The sequence below is a fragment of the Sphaeroforma arctica genome, assembly GCF_001186125.1.
Source record: "Sphaeroforma arctica JP610 unplaced genomic scaffold supercont1.79, whole genome shotgun sequence".
In the NCBI taxonomy this organism is placed as follows: Eukaryota; class Ichthyosporea; order Ichthyophonida; genus Sphaeroforma; species Sphaeroforma arctica.
The window spans coordinates 102,147-114,142 of NW_014040479.1; the positions used below are offsets into that span (position 1 = coordinate 102,147).

The 11,996-nt window shown below is 43.7% G+C and overlaps 2 protein-coding genes across 3 annotated transcripts; both read right to left on the bottom strand.

Annotated features, from left to right (window-relative positions):
* Positions 1-274: 274 nt before the first annotated feature.
* On the bottom strand, positions 275-1,046 carry SARC_01872 (hydroxymethylglutaryl-coenzyme A reductase; the record flags this gene model as incomplete). The annotated part of the gene is made up of 2 exons (XM_014304394.1): positions 275-659; positions 877-1,046. 2 exons carry the CDS (start codon positions 1,044-1,046, stop codon positions 275-277), a joined length of 555 nt encoding a protein of 184 aa, XP_014159869.1.
* A 2,109-nt stretch (positions 1,047-3,155) lies between these two features.
* On the bottom strand, positions 3,156-11,229 carry SARC_01873 (the record flags this gene model as incomplete). Of its 2 annotated transcripts, XM_014304396.1 has the most annotated exons (6): positions 10,300-11,229; positions 9,130-9,259; positions 8,723-8,849; positions 7,700-7,983; positions 5,376-7,298; positions 3,156-3,362 (listed from the first exon to the last, which is right to left on the bottom strand). In XM_014304396.1, the coding sequence occupies exons 1-6, from the start codon at positions 10,890-10,892 to the stop codon at positions 3,156-3,158; spliced, it is 3,264 nt and encodes a 1,087-aa protein (XP_014159871.1). In that variant the 5' UTR covers positions 10,893-11,229. The 2 variants fall into 2 exon arrangements, with proteins under 2 accessions (XP_014159871.1, XP_014159870.1); XM_014304395.1 differs by lacking the exons at positions 8,723-8,849; positions 9,130-9,259; positions 10,300-11,229 and adding an exon at positions 8,352-8,424.
* Positions 11,230-11,996: the final 767 nt, after the last annotated feature.

The window sequence follows — 11,996 nt, forward strand, 5'->3', positions numbered from 1 at the left end:
TATATATATATTTATATATATGTATATTATGAGTATCTGGACAAGCGTATGAAAGACGTAGAGCCGTTTAGGGTTTGGGATATAGGGTTTAGTGTTGAGGGTTAGGTTTAGGGTGATAAAGCAGTCAATACGTAGGCCCATAGTACGCATTTTAAAACCCATCACCTCACAATCAGAGCCAAAAGAAGCAGCACGGATACTACATTTACTATGACGGGGTTTAGGGTTTTAGGGTATTGTATGCACACGTGTGCATACCACCGCACTCCATCAATCACTGCTGGAGATCAATGCCACTCAGAACATAAAAAGATAACGCACCCACTAGATTCTTGGACACGTTTAGGTGCACCAGCGCCTCGACCGTTGTCTTTAGGACCGTCTGCACCACACTGCTGTCCAGCACAGCCTCACACACCACACTGCGACCGCGTCCTTTGACCCAATTGACGGCTGTGGCTTTCTTGTCACTACACAGATTGCCGCTGAGACTGACCACGTGCATGTCGGTAAATTGTTCACTCAGTGTAGCGAGGGCTCTCTCAGTGCCTTTGCTCACCATGTTCATGCCCATGGCATCGCCTGTCTCTATACCAAACCGCAGATACGCCTGCCGCCCAGCCACCGTCACATCCACATCCAACAACCGCGCAAAACGACTGCACAAAGAGAGAGAGAGATAGTCAAAAGAGCATGAGATGTGAGCACGCTCATCAACAGACACCAGACTATAAAGCAACATACACCGCACTATGGAGCAACAAACGCCAGGTTATGTAGGTCTGTGGAAAAAGTAGGTATGATATAGATGCATATGACACAAACATCTATAGATTTGACACTTACATCTGTAGATATGATACTGATAAGAAGTACCTGGTGCTCTCAAACGATGCCTTGATGAGATTGAAGTTGATGTCGACGGCCAACCACTGACACAGATCCACACACCGCCGCAGAGTGTCAAACTGCACAACAGGCGCACGTGTCATGCGCTCACGCAGCACAGCGCATGTCACACCACCACTCAGCGACAGCGCCTTCATTCCCCTGCAAAACCACGCGGAATTAAGCGAACGGGTGGGTTTTTAGGGTTTTTAGGCAATGGGTGTTATGTACCACTCAGAGACAGGGCCTTCGTTCCCCTGCGCAACCTCGCGGCATTAATCACGCGGTAATAATCACGCGGAAATAATCACGCGGAGATAATCGCGCGGAGATAATCGCGCGGTTATTTTCAGGCGGAAACATGCGAACGCGCGGGGTTTGGTCTGAGCAAGGGATGATATATACCACTCAAAATCACGCAAAATTAATCACGCACAATCAAGAACCTGAAATTAACTACGCAAAATTAATGGCTAGCAAGACAAGGGGCACGTACATGGTACACACATGGGTCACAGACACGTGCTAAAAAAATATATAAAATCTCTACCCAACTGAGCTGTTTGCCTCAGGCGAAGTTGGTCACAATACGTATATACATCTGTCGTAGAATGTACATTATGTCTACATATCTGTAAATGCGTACATGTATCTGTCGTAGAATATATACTAACGTCTACATATGTCTACATTTCTGTACATACGTATATGCATCTGTCGTAGAACGTGTACTTACGTCTACATTCTGTCTACATATCTGTAAATATGTATATGCATCTGTCGTAGAAAGTGTACTTCCCACGTGGAGAAGAATATGTGCTTTAGCAATTCAGATTTAACATATACAGCTCACTTCCGTATTTGTTCACTCTACCAAATAAGTGGCAACTCACCTGTGAGTACTTGCGAGCAAACAGCCCTCAGTCGTTGCCATGGGAACCATCACACGACGACCATTCAGCAGAAGGGGACCAACAGCACCCACTGGCACAGGGACATAGCCCACCACATTCTCACAGCACACGCCTGTGAGATGACTGCGGGTGAGTGTACGATAAAGCCACCACAGCACATAACATTGACAGCGGATTAACGCAAATGATCACGAGTTTATTGACAGTGGATTAACACAAATGATCATGAGTGTATTGACAGTGGATTAACACAAATGATAATGAGTGTATAGACAGTGGAATCACACAAATGATCATGAGTGTATTGATGGTGGATTAACGCAAATCATCACGAGTGTATTGACAGTGGATTAACACAAATGATGATAGGTGTATAAACAGTGGATTAACACAAATGATCATGAGTGTATTAACAGTGGATTAGCACAAATGATCATGAGTGTATTGACAGTGGATTAACGCAAATGATAGTGAGTGTATAGACAGTGGAATAACACAAATGATCATGAGTGTATTAACAGTGGAATAACACAAATGGTCATGAGTGTATTAACAGTGAATTAACAAAAATGATCATGAGTGTATTAACAGTGTAATAACACAAATGATCATGAGTGTATTAACAGTGGATTAACATAAATGATCATGAGTGTATTGACAGTGGATTAACGCAAATGATAATGAGTGTATAGACAGTGGATTAACGCAATGATCATGAGTGTATTGACAGTGGATTAACGCAATGATCATGAGTGTATTGACAGTGGATTAACGCAATGATCATGAGTGTATTGACAGTGGGACAGATACCCAATACAATGTCACTCTGCAATGGATGGCTGTGCCATTGGTCTCATGGTTATAGGGGTTTTTAAGGGGTTATCGCTAAACTCTAACATTCATTTATATTCAAACTCATGTTCTCATGTATTACTGTATATGACAGTGGCACAGTTTGCAAGTGATACTAAGATATCGAAACATGTGCGCTACGATTGCTGCTAGCAAACGGACACGATAATAGGTGCAAATGTTCTCCCCACTGAACGAGACAATAGAACTACACACAATGTCTTGAGGGTGATTAAATTGTCCAGGACATACCCAGCACCTAAATTATCAGGACATACCTAGCACCTAAATTATCAGGACACAACTAGCACCTAAATTATCGGGACATACCTAGCATCTAAATTATCAGAACATACCCAGCACCTAAATTATCAGGACATACCTAGCACCTAAATTATCAGGACACAACTAGCACCTAAATTATCGGGACATACCTAGCATCTAAATTATCAGGACATACCAAGCACCTAAATTATCAGGACATAACTAGCACCTAAATTATCAGGACATACCCAGCACCTTGGTATAGTCCATGCCCTCATACGGAAGGCTGTCCAATAACTGTGCGTTGGTGGCCGATGCTTTCATCTGCGCATTGGCCGTGAGTGGTTTGTCGCTGTGGCTGTGTGCGTCGTTGTGGTACTGAATGGCATCCTGCGTCAGTAACAGACGTCTTATGCGCACCCCTCGAGTGTAGTCATTCAGCACCTACACAGCAAAAGCAGCCAACACTGAGACAAAGTAAATGCAAGTGTGCTCGAGTGTAGCCATTCGATTGAGTGCTAATATCTGGTTGCTGAAGAACCAAAGATAAGACACGTAACATCATATCATCGTAAACACACGCACCCCGATTACGTATATATCTACATAAAGAATATACGTATATATCCACACATGCAAATATATACCTATATATCTACACTTACAAGTATATATATATATATATCTACATATGTAAGAATATACGTAAATATCTACGCATGCAAGAATATACGTATATATCTACACATGCAAGTATATACGTATATATCTACACATGCAAGTATATATATTTATCTACATATGCAAGAATATACATACTTATCTACACATGTAAGTATATACCTGTATATCTACATATGCAAGTATATATATATATATCTATATATGCAAGAATAAACGTACATATCTATACATGCAAGTATATACCTATATATCTACATAGGCAAGTATATATATATATATATATATATATGCAATAATATACGTACATGTCTACACATGCAAATATATACCTATATATCTACATATGCAAGTATATATATATATATCTACATATGCAAGAATATACGTGCATATCTACACATGCAAGTATATACCTATATATCTACATATGCACGTATATATATATATCTATATATGCAAGAATATATCTACATATCTACACATGCAAGTATATACCTATATATCTACACATGCAAGTAAACATATATATCTACATATGCAAGAATATGCGTAAATATCTACACATGCAAGAATATACGTACATATCTACACATGCAAGTATATACCTATATATCTACATAGGAAAGTATATATATATATTTATATTTATATATGCAATAATATACGTACATATCTACACATGCAAGTATATACCTATTTATCTACATATGCAAGTATATATATATATATATATATCTACAAATGCAAGAATATACGTGCATATCTCCACATGCAAGTATATACCTATATATCTACTTATGCACGTATATATATATATCTATATATGCAAGAATATACCTACATATCTACACATACAAGTATATGCCTATATATCTACATATGCAAGTAAATATATATATCTACATATGCAAGAATATACGTAAATATCTACACATGCAAGAATTTACGTACATATCTACACATGCAAATATATACCTATATATCTACATATGCAAATATATATATATATCTATATATGCAAGAATAAACGTACATATCTATACATGCAAGTATATACGTATATATCTACACATGCAAGTATATATATTTATCTACATATGCAAGAATATACGTACATATCTACACATGTAAGTATATACCTATATATCTACATATGCAAGTATATATATATATCTACATATGCAAGAATATACGTACATATCTACACATGCAAGAATAAACGTATATATCTACACATGCAAGTATATACCTATATATCTACATATGCAAGTAAATATATTATATATATATATATATATATATATATATGCAAGAATATACGTATGTATCTACACATGCAAGTATATACCTATATATCTACACATGCAAGTATATAAACGTATAAAACAAAACATGCAAATATATACGTATATGTCTACAAATGCAAGTATATACCTACTTTTTACATATGAAAGTATTTACTTATATATCAGTTCAAACGCACTCTGCGTATCATCGCAACCTAAAGATTTACAAGCAAGCTCAAGCAGAACCTACACAAGCGAACACAGACATACACATGAAAGTGTTTACTTATATATCAGTTCAAACGCACTCTGCGTATCATCGCAACCTAAATATTTACAAGCAAGCTCAAGCAGAACCACACAAGCGAACACAGACATGAATACATACATACATATGCTCGCAAACGACCATAAACTACCATAATCACACATACACACTATGTCCTAGCATGCCATCGGGGTTGCAGGTGATGTGACTTCGCCCTACCTTCTCTAGTCTGTGCGGTGGTATCCTCTTGGCCTTCACTAAGCGGATCACATCCTCGTCACTCACTGCCTCTGCTCTGCCGTTGTGGATCGCGTCTATCCATCGTTCGTGCGCGTCCTGTGCGCTCGTCTGCTCACTGTTTTCATGACTCGCTGTGCGGTCATCCGTCGTCACTGGCACGTCCTTCGCCAACGTGTCCTGAGCATTCTGCCCCTTCACCTGCACATGCGCATGCGTGTCTGTCGCATCACAGCCCTCTAGCGTCGCATCTGCTGCCTGTGCTTTGTCACTTGTGCCACGTGGTGTGGTCACTACAACAGTGGGTGATGCGGGGACGATGGTTTGGCGGTCTGGGGATGCACTGTCCTTGCGTGTGGATGCGTGTGGGCTGTCATGTTGTGTGCTGTTTGCCTGATTCGGTTGGGTGATGTCTTCGACTAATGATGATGAACTGGAGCTTAAGGTAAAGAAGCGCTCTCGAATGGCCATGTCTGTGCCTTGGCCCGTATGCGTGGCGTGGTGGTGTGTTCTGTGCGGTGTGGTGTGTGTATGTGCGTTGCTATGACTGTGAATCGTATCGAGGTGCGTCGCGTTGTATGTGGCGCGGCGTACTTTGCGCACATTTGTTGGTGATAGTAGCCCTACAGAGGTCTTTGGCTGTAGTTGTTGTTGTTGTTGTTGTATGTGTGCCTGTGCCTGTGCGTGTATGCCTCGTGAGGTGTCGGCTGAGTGAGGTGCCTTGTCTGAAATGATGTGTGTGCCGATGACACATCCATAGTCGTTGTAGACGGTAGTGTTCTGTCGGTTGTTGTGGTGGTTTGTGCCCTGCCGTTTGATATCCCCTGCGTCCTGTCTAGTGGCTGTGGTGTTGTGTTGTTGTGCCACTTCACACGCACTGCCACCCTCTGCACGTAAATCTTCGCCATCCACAGAGTCTTTTTGCAACGCACCGGTGATATCAGACCTGTCCCTTTTGCTGTTGGAGTGCGCCGGCGCATTTGTGCGAGTTTGAGTGAGTGTGTGTGCATGTGCGTGGGCTGTCGCTTTGCGTGTCTTGAACACATTGTACAAAAGAAAGGCACAGGCCACCACCACAGCCACCTGCAGTGTTGTGCGCATGGTATCATCATCAACGCCCCAGTACTCTCGCGTCGCCACTGCACAGCTGCCAGACATCACAGAGTCGGCCGTCCGCTCATCGCCAGTGGAGTACAGCTGCGCAAACACATCCCTGTGTCTACCTACCACCCACGGCTCGTTGCCATGGCGACGGAAATGCGACAGCAGCTTTTGCGACATGTCGGAAATGGCGAGCACGGGAACGGTTCTAAACTTAGCCTCTGCCCCGTCCTGCAGTTGTATGAATGATAAGCTCAGCACTGCACATGTGAGTGTCACCGCCCGCGCACACGTTTCCGCCACGTCCCGTCCATCCACACTACTGTGTACTTGTGCAATGCTAATCTTTTCACGCGATTGATACTCACGCACAACCGGGGTAACCATGGCAACTGATTGAGGCGTACGCACGCAGAAACACGCCAGGTATAATGTGCCGCACAGCACCTTATGGACCACATAGGCACACGCCATGAAAGTGATCACCGGCAGTGCAGTGCTTAAGTAGCGGTGGGTTTTAAACAGCGCGTAGAGCTCAATCAACACACCCGACTTAACTAGCACGTCCACGCGCACAGCCCACCGCAGAGCCTCCAAATGCTCACACGCCCACATGGCACACGCCTCATCACCACACACACCACACTCAGCGTAGCCATTGCCATGGCCCACCACCCTCTGCGCAGACAGAGCAGGGGCAGACGACACTGGCGACAGATGAGCAGACAGCGTGGATGGCATAAGAGCACCACACGACGAAGAGAAGAAACGAGCCACGGCCACCAGCGGATCAAACCCTATGATCTGTAAAAAAACCCCAAGGGAAAGGTAAGAGGCACAGAGCTACACAGTGCAGGATCAAACCCTATGATATGTAGCAACACAGCACAGGCCCAAGGGAAAGGTCAGAGGCACAGAGCTACACAGTGTAGGGTGTGAAGTGCAAACGAGTGCAAAGGTACCATTGTAATTGGGCAGCAAAACGATGCATCGCATATGAGCTAAGGACCACACTATGAGACGCAGAAATAATCACCGCATGCGAAAGGCAGAGAGACTTCCACACTGCTACACAGAGGCAACACTACAACGAAAGAAGTCACCCCAGTGACTACACAGAACAATGAACAGGCTATTAAAAGACGTACAAACCTTGTCAAAAACACCCACAGGCACATCATACTATTAACGACCACGCGCCATACCACATATAGCAGAGGCATGACTTCGTCCATTGAGGTGGGCAGTGACAGGCGATACGCTTTGTGCAGCGCAACGGTAACCGACAGCGCCAGCAGCTGGACGCCAACACCCACAATCCCCAGCAACGCAGACACACCCATGCGACGCAGCGAATGGAAGAACGCGCCCGTGCACACCACAACCAGCACAGCCGACAGCAGCCGCGACAGAGTACCCGACCCCTTGGCCTGGTGCACGTCATTGACACGCACCAGCTGCGTGGAGGCCACGGCTACGGACAGGGCGTCTGTGGAAGAGGATGCAGATAAGTAAATAAAAACGAATTGTAGAAAGCACAGATGGCGTGGGTAAACCCCTAAAATCCTAAACACGTAGAATACCAAGCACAGATGGCGTAATAAGTCGATGTGAATGTGACGGTCGATAAGACAAGCTCATTAGACAAACTCCCATTATATGGCGTTTAGAGTTTAGGTACCTCACATGCCTCTTCAGAAACACAAAAAGGTTTACCAAATGAGATTGGCGTCAACACCAAAGAGAAGCACAGGCACGCTGTCTGTGACGTTTAATGGCCGGATTAGGACACAGACTCTATAGAACTCAGCATTCCTACGTTCAATTTCAGTCATATGTACGACACAGCAGACCTACACTTCACAACCGCCATCTGTAAAAACGGACTCGGTCGTTCGCACATAGGTCTGATGTTTGATTTGTGCCATCGCATTAACCCTTGCAAGTGCCTGCTGAGCACCACAGACGGGAACGTGGGGCGGTTGTGCATTCGCAAATCACAAATACAAACATTCAGCGCTTCATATAGACCACAGCGTATCTGCAAGACCCTGAATTAAATCGGAATCTAAACCACAAATCTTAAAACCTACTCTAAAACCTGAAACCCCTAGATACTAAGTTTCTAAACCCCTAAACCTTAAAAACTACTCTAAAACCTGAAACCTTAGATACTAAATTTATAAAACCCTAAACCCGAAACCCCTTGGACGGATACAACTACCCACCGTTCCATTGGGCCGATGACAGTGTCTCGTTCAGAAAGACAGTGATCGTATACACACTAGTGCCGTCGTGGCTGGCGAACACGTGGTCACGGTCCAAAGTAAAGTCATCTATTCCAGGCAGCACCACCTGCGCACGAAAGAACGGACGATCACGTGAGAGCCCAACATTGCATGCGAAATGAATAATCGTACAAGCTATCACCAATACTCAACGCAAGCGTGCACGAAGGAAGACCATCACAACAGTCGAGCGCAACTGTAGCCATTACTGGGCGTACATTCTAATAGACAGACGATAACAGGTGCAACACCTTAATAGACAGATTAACATATGTGTACACACCTTAATAAAAAAATGATCACATGTGTACACATCTTAATAGACAGATTAAGACATATATACACACCTTATTCGCGGCCATTGTGTAGATGATCTGAGGGTCTTGTCGCATTGCCGACAGATCTCCGCCCCAGAGCAGCAACGGCGACACACCCGCACAAGCAGAGCCACTGGGCACACACTGACCCTTCAACTGTCTGCGGTTGCAGGGGTTAGGCATATGTTAACACTCGGGATATTAACAAGATATTATTAAGGTACTATGAAGGTATTGTAAAGGCAGGTATGTGTGATGCACAAAGGTACATCATTAGGCAAATGTGCCTGGAAGACACATTCACGCGTGCCGAATTCGCATCCATTGCACATTAGTAACTACACGTAAACGTGTTTGCCGTACATGTTCATTTGACTCCGCTATACCAACGTAAGGGGTAGGCCAAAATAGGCATATGAATACAACCCGAACAATGCCTGATTGCACTTCAGGGTGGGTTTTGGGGTTTTGGGGTTTTTAGGACACGGTGACTGTATGTAATGAAGCAAAACAAGCACGTATGGACAATGAGGTCATGGACACAGCGAATGCATAGAACTAAACAAAAAAAACCCGTGTGCACAATGAGGTCATAGACAGTAGTTGTATAGGACCTTGCAACACAAACACGTGTGCACAATGAGGTCATGGACACAGTAATTTTTGTTTAAATTTCAAGAGTATCTACACGAGATACGTGAAACTGCCTGACATGAACATAACTGAAGGTCTCGTTTAATGTGTGCGTATTCTCTGGTGTATATGACTAGTAGGTGCCTTTCCGTGTAGGACAACTGTTTGCATTGGCAACAACACTTCTTCCTATTTAGTTTGCAAATAGTATGAGTGAGTAGTGTGTTGTCGCAATTTGTAAGCTGATCTCACGTTTGCATATGTGGGCTGATGGTATGATACATATAGATCACATGAGCCTCGTGGAGGCCCACGCTTCGCTGCATGAGAGACAATCATAAAGTAACGGATATGTGTGTCGTAGTAATACAACTGTGTGTCCCCGTCGACATGACATTCATATCAGTGCACTTTAGATAGATTCATAGTACAGAACAGACGAGATGACAGCTTGAACATCAGCTGTGACAACCGACGTCCAATCACCTATGTGTATATATATCGCTGCGTTCTGGGCCATGATATAAGTTCTACTGATAACTGCACACATCACTCACGCCTGCGCACCTGTGAAGCTCTCGTTCGATGGATTCCACTACCTCTAAGTTGTTGTGCAGAGTGGCTGCCTCTGCCTCTGGTGTAGTCTGTGTTTGACTGAGAGTGACGGGTATGTGTTGTAGTCTCAGTTGGTACACATCTACTCGTCGTGTTTCTACTTGTGTCGTGTTAGACTTCTTTGCGTCAGCAGCGTTCTCGTCTGTGACAGACGTTTGCGTTTGCTCATCGCACGCAACTTGGCACTTCGAATCAAATTTCAAGTGGCACTGTGCATTGAGTACAGGGTTTCGGATATTGCACATACGCCGTGGTGTTGCGATGGTTTGCTTCTCTTGATGCATGTTGTCTGGCTGTGGATGTATAGGGCCACTCGCACCCAGCAGTCCATCGGAGCCCATAATATGTGATCCACTATCAAGTATTGGCGATAACACCGTGTGCACAGTTTCTGCGACGTTTGCGAATACAAGGGATGTTGTGTGCTGCAGCTGCGGTACAAAGACTACGAGTGCGCACACGCCAACGATGATGATCGTCTCGGCCCATCGACACACCCATCGGTGCCACCGCCACCACAGTTGAGGGTCAGCGATACTTGACATTGCGTGCACAGCTAGACTTGAACACCACACGCCATACAGACTAACACCACTGCTTATCTATTGGTACTAACACATCAACGTTCAAATACGACAACAGATGTGTCACATGTGTGCAGTGTTTGTTCTTGTGTGGGTTTGAGGGGGTACCGGCTGCAGTAGTGCCACTTATGTTGGCGGATCGACAACCCCTGCATCCGCTACTATACATTAAATCAGGTACTCATTACTTGGCATTAACTTAAGCACTCACTATATACAGTTTCCTCCGCAGACCTCCGGACAATAAATACACATCACTGATCAGCTGATGAGATGATAGCGATAGGCAAGAGTGACCTATGACACGGTAGAGAGGGATCAGGTAATCAATGGAGAGCTTAAGAAGTCGGAGCAGGCGAAACTCCGCGAAAGCCAATATGATATTCGAAGGTACAAACTTTTTATTATTACTAAATACATCATCGTTTTGTTTACAGTAGTTTACGACAAATTCCTATTGGCAAAGGTGTTTAACTAAATACATGACTTCTGACGGAACTCGGAGATTTGAATGCAAATTAGTACTTTTTGTTGGTATTTAATTATCTAATATTGGGAATTGCGAGAATGCCACAGATGAGCGAACCAAGATGATCCAATGGTTCACAGGCCCCGCACAGTGCACGTGTGAAACAACTTTGAAATGTCAGCGATGTAGACCACGACAATCTGGGCAATTTGAAATGTATAAATACAAGTATATTTGAGGACTGTACGATTGTGAACTAATGTCGCTTTAAGTTAGTCCCTCCCATTCAAGGGGAGAGTGACTCGTTCCCGCGGCAGAGAATAACAGCAGGCACCGCTATGTTGGTTGTAGCGTAATGCTCTTAGCAATTCTTCACACGTGTCATGCTACATGTCGCGTCACCTTGTATTGTAGAATAAATATCTCATGGAGTTAATTTAAGTCGACGGTTACTGGATTGCCAATGTAATTTGTTATTTTAAAGTAACATGAGTTTGCTGCCCCCTGGCAAAATTATAAATTTGTTGAAGCAGACACGCAGTATTTAAAAAATTATGATCAGTATTTTTCAAGATTGAAATTGTGAGATGTGTTCA